Source organism: Galeopterus variegatus, unplaced genomic scaffold (assembly GCF_000696425.1).
Source record: "Galeopterus variegatus unplaced genomic scaffold, G_variegatus-3.0.2 Scaffold3826, whole genome shotgun sequence".
Classification (NCBI taxonomy): Eukaryota; Metazoa; Chordata; class Mammalia; order Dermoptera; family Cynocephalidae; genus Galeopterus; species Galeopterus variegatus.
This window is the reverse complement of record NW_007729937.1, coordinates 105,829-109,257: the sequence shown is the minus strand read 5'-3', so window position 1 is coordinate 109,257 and position 3,429 is coordinate 105,829. Positions and strand designations below refer to the sequence as shown.

The following is a 3,429-nucleotide window of genomic DNA, read 5'->3' as shown; positions in this document are numbered from 1 at the left end:
GGGTAATTTATTATACAATAAAGGGTAACTAATACAGCCTCTCTCTCTTTCTCTTGCTCTTTCTGATCACTTGCTTTGGGGGAAGTCAGCTGCTGTGTCATTAGCAGCCTTGTGGGGAGCCCATCTGGCCAGGAACTGAGGCCTTCGGCCATCAGCCAAGTGAATGAGGCTGGAAGCAGATCTTTATCCAGTTAAGCCTTCAGATGACTATAGCCCCTGCCCACAGTACGATTCATGAGAGACCCTAGGCCAGAACCCCCAGCTAAGCCACTTTCAAATTCCTGACCATCAGAATCTGTGTGAAGTAGTAAATGTTTGTTGGTTTTGTGGGTGTATGTGTGGCTGGCTAATAAGGAGATCTGAACCCGTGATCTTGGTGCTGTAAGGTTGAGCTCTAGCCAGCTGAATAACCGGCCAGCCCAGCATTTGTTTTTTTAAACTACTAAGGTTTTGTGTAATTTGCTTTGCAGTAGTAGATAACTAGTACATGGGCAAACAGCAAAGAGGGAAAAGGAAAGTCCATGAAATTGGGTGAAATGTTTGTGAAAAGTATTTGGTTCATATTCTTGATAGGCCCAGAATCTATGGAGTTATTTTTAGAGTGCCTTTCATAACAAAAAAAAGTTTGCCTTTGCCTCCAGGACAAACTCTGGTATTCCACTAAGGGGAGAATAATGATGATAGCTACTAATAGATCTGCAACATAACTAGCGCCACTTTAGACAAGCCCAAGTACAAAATGGCGCCGCCCACCTCCTCCTCTCCCCTCCCCCTTCCCTCCCCCCTTCCCTTTAGGAGAAGCCTCCTGACTTAAACAGAAACCCCTTTTGCTTCTGCAAGGACGCAGTTTTCCACCTGGATCACCCTCCTTGATGGTATCAGCCAGCCTTTGGCACACTATATAAGCTCTACCACCCCCACACCTGGTGCTGTCCCCCATTTTCAGGGCAGTCCTGGGCTGTCCTCCATTTTGAACACAGCCCAGCAGATGTCTTTCTTTAATAAAGCTTGAATGGCACCGGCATCTCGGCTTACTTTCTTTCAGCTACCGTTTATTTAGTACTTACTACGTGTTAGGTAGTGAACTCCTATCATCTTTCACAAATATGAAAACTGAAACTCTTCCAGGTCAGGTAACTTATCTGAAGACACACATTAGTAAAACGCAGAACCAGAATTCTAACGCAGGTTTATATTCCGAAGGCCCAGTTCTTTCTGTTACATTATTGTGACCTCCCTAATATTGATCCGTGTAACATTAGATGAAAGTACACTGTAGTTCTTGTGCTAAATACAGAGGTACGTTCATTCATCGAAGTTAGAAAGCTAAAGCATCTTCCTGTGTGCGTGATAGGGCAATTCTTCTCTATCTCTGCCTCTTTCACTCCCCATCTCATTCTGGCGCTCAGTACATTTGCTGATGACATTAACTCAACAAGCATTCTGCCATCTGTGGATCTGGATGAGATCCTTGATCTGGTTTGCAAGGGGAGATCTGGGGATCTGGGCGACATTCTCTATCTGGTTTGCAAAGGGAGCCGGCGCGCCTACAGCTAGGGACAGAATTGAAAGATTCAGGGGAGAAAACTTGGAAGGTGAGGTCCGATGGGAGCAGGTTTGAAGCGGTGCGGGGTCTTGTGGCCCAGCGAGCGCGTGGGGCGGGGCTGGGTGTGGCGGAGCTGGGCGTGGCGCGGCGTCTCAGTGCCGGAAATTGCCTTTGCCCTGACCAAAAATGGCGGCCCCGGCGCCGCTAGCCCACCTGCCGTAACCAATAGAGACTCGACGCTCGGCTGACTCACTCGGGCGACCTCCGCACTACGTTGTATGATGCAACTCCTGAGTTACGGAAGCCGCCTGTGCAAGTTGGGGTGACAAGGCGGCGGCTGTGGTGTTGGGGTTGATGTCCTTGGAGGTGACCAGGACGACCGCAGGCATGGTGCTAGGTGAGTGAGGCTTGGCGTATGTCGCGGTGCTCCCTGCCTGGGACAGGATCACCGTTCCGGCCGAATATCAACGCTTACCTTAGTGCCTGGCAGAGAATTGGCGCTCAAAAATCCTTGCGGGACGATTGGGGGGAGGGAGGCTGGGGGAAGGGGCCTGGCCCCTCGCAGGGCCCGGGACTCGGTGGGCTGGGCCGGGGCTGCGATGGCAGCCGCTCCGGGCCCTGCCCACTGCGGAAAATCCCGTGATTCCTCCGGGAATTAGGCGCCGTGAGGGGTTCGGGCATAGTGTCGCACCCAAATGTACAATTCTTCAAAGTGATCGTCAGGAGAGGATTTCAGAATTCTAATTGTCTTTCGCACAAACTCGTTTTATATTGAGATTTCCAGGGAGACCATAACGTGCAGCAGGAGAAACAAGACATTTAGGATGCCTGGGTGGATGTCCTTGTTCAGCCTTAGTAGTTGTGAGGCCTTTTGATCAGAGTTCATTTTGGAAAGCTAAATTTGTAAGATGGATATCATTGAATGGAAGAGTGGGGAAATAATTAGGATATTAATTTCTTGAGGACCTTGGTAATTTTTACTAATCGGGTGCTTGTTCTGTTTACAGAAATAAAGGATGAATAAAGTAGTTACATTATAATGTGGCTAGTACTTATTGGCCATACAAGTAACTTTTTCTCTCATTTTGTAAAACCGCAGAGCTGTATGTCTCAGATCGAGAAGGTAATGATGCTACGGGAGATGGAACCAAAGAGAAACCATTTAAAACAGGTCTAAAGGTAGTGTCTCTTCTTATTAGGAAAACGACTCTGCAATTACTAATGAGTTATGGCAATTGTTGTATGACTTATCAAGAATTTTATTTCAAGCACTAGGTTTTGAAGAGAGTTTTCAGAAAAGGTAAGGTAAGGAATGTATACAGATTTCAAGAATGTTAGATGATCAAAGTCTGAATTTATGTGAATGTTTTTAAAAGGTGTCTTCTTTCTTACCACATAGCATTACATCTTGGAATTTTTCTATCCAATGAATCAGATAGCCAGTTTTCCATTCTTGTACAAGTAAAAATCACCTTTACTCAGTCATACCTGAGCTCATGTGCAGGTGACTCCTAAGAGGCTTCTTGGTGAATTTACCATAACTCAGAGTGTGATCCTGAGCCTTGAGACCCAAAGACCTGATTTATATCAGCACACAAAGAATGGACCCATTTCTCCGAGCAGACTCGAGTCTGGAGCTTGGAGCTACAATGCCAATTTATTCATGTGTTGTTATTTCTCAGGACTTAGAATCTTTGAACGAGTATATCACATTCACTCTAAGCAGACATATGGAAAGCCAAATACACATTAAAGAGGTTCATCGAGAGCTTGGACTCACACCATGGATGTTAGGTAACTAGTTGTGTCAGGTTAATGTGTGGCCCAAGACATCCCTCTTTTTTTTTTTTTTTTTTTTTTTTTTTTCCGTGTCCGGCAACGGA

General features: G+C 46.1%; 1 protein-coding gene across 1 annotated transcript in view; it reads left to right on the top strand.

The window, feature by feature from the left end:
- Nucleotides 1–1,754: 1,754 nt before the first annotated feature.
- Nucleotides 1,755–3,429, top strand: part of NARS (asparaginyl-tRNA synthetase) — a 16,959-nt gene continuing 15,284 nt past the window's right edge. The window contains exons 1-2 of the mRNA XM_008586095.1: nt 1,755–1,943; nt 2,646–2,725. Of these exons, the coding sequence (XP_008584317.1) occupies nt 1,901–1,943; nt 2,646–2,725 (123 nt within the window). The 5' untranslated portion in view covers nt 1,755–1,900. The remainder of the gene's footprint in view (nt 1,944–2,645; nt 2,726–3,429) is intronic.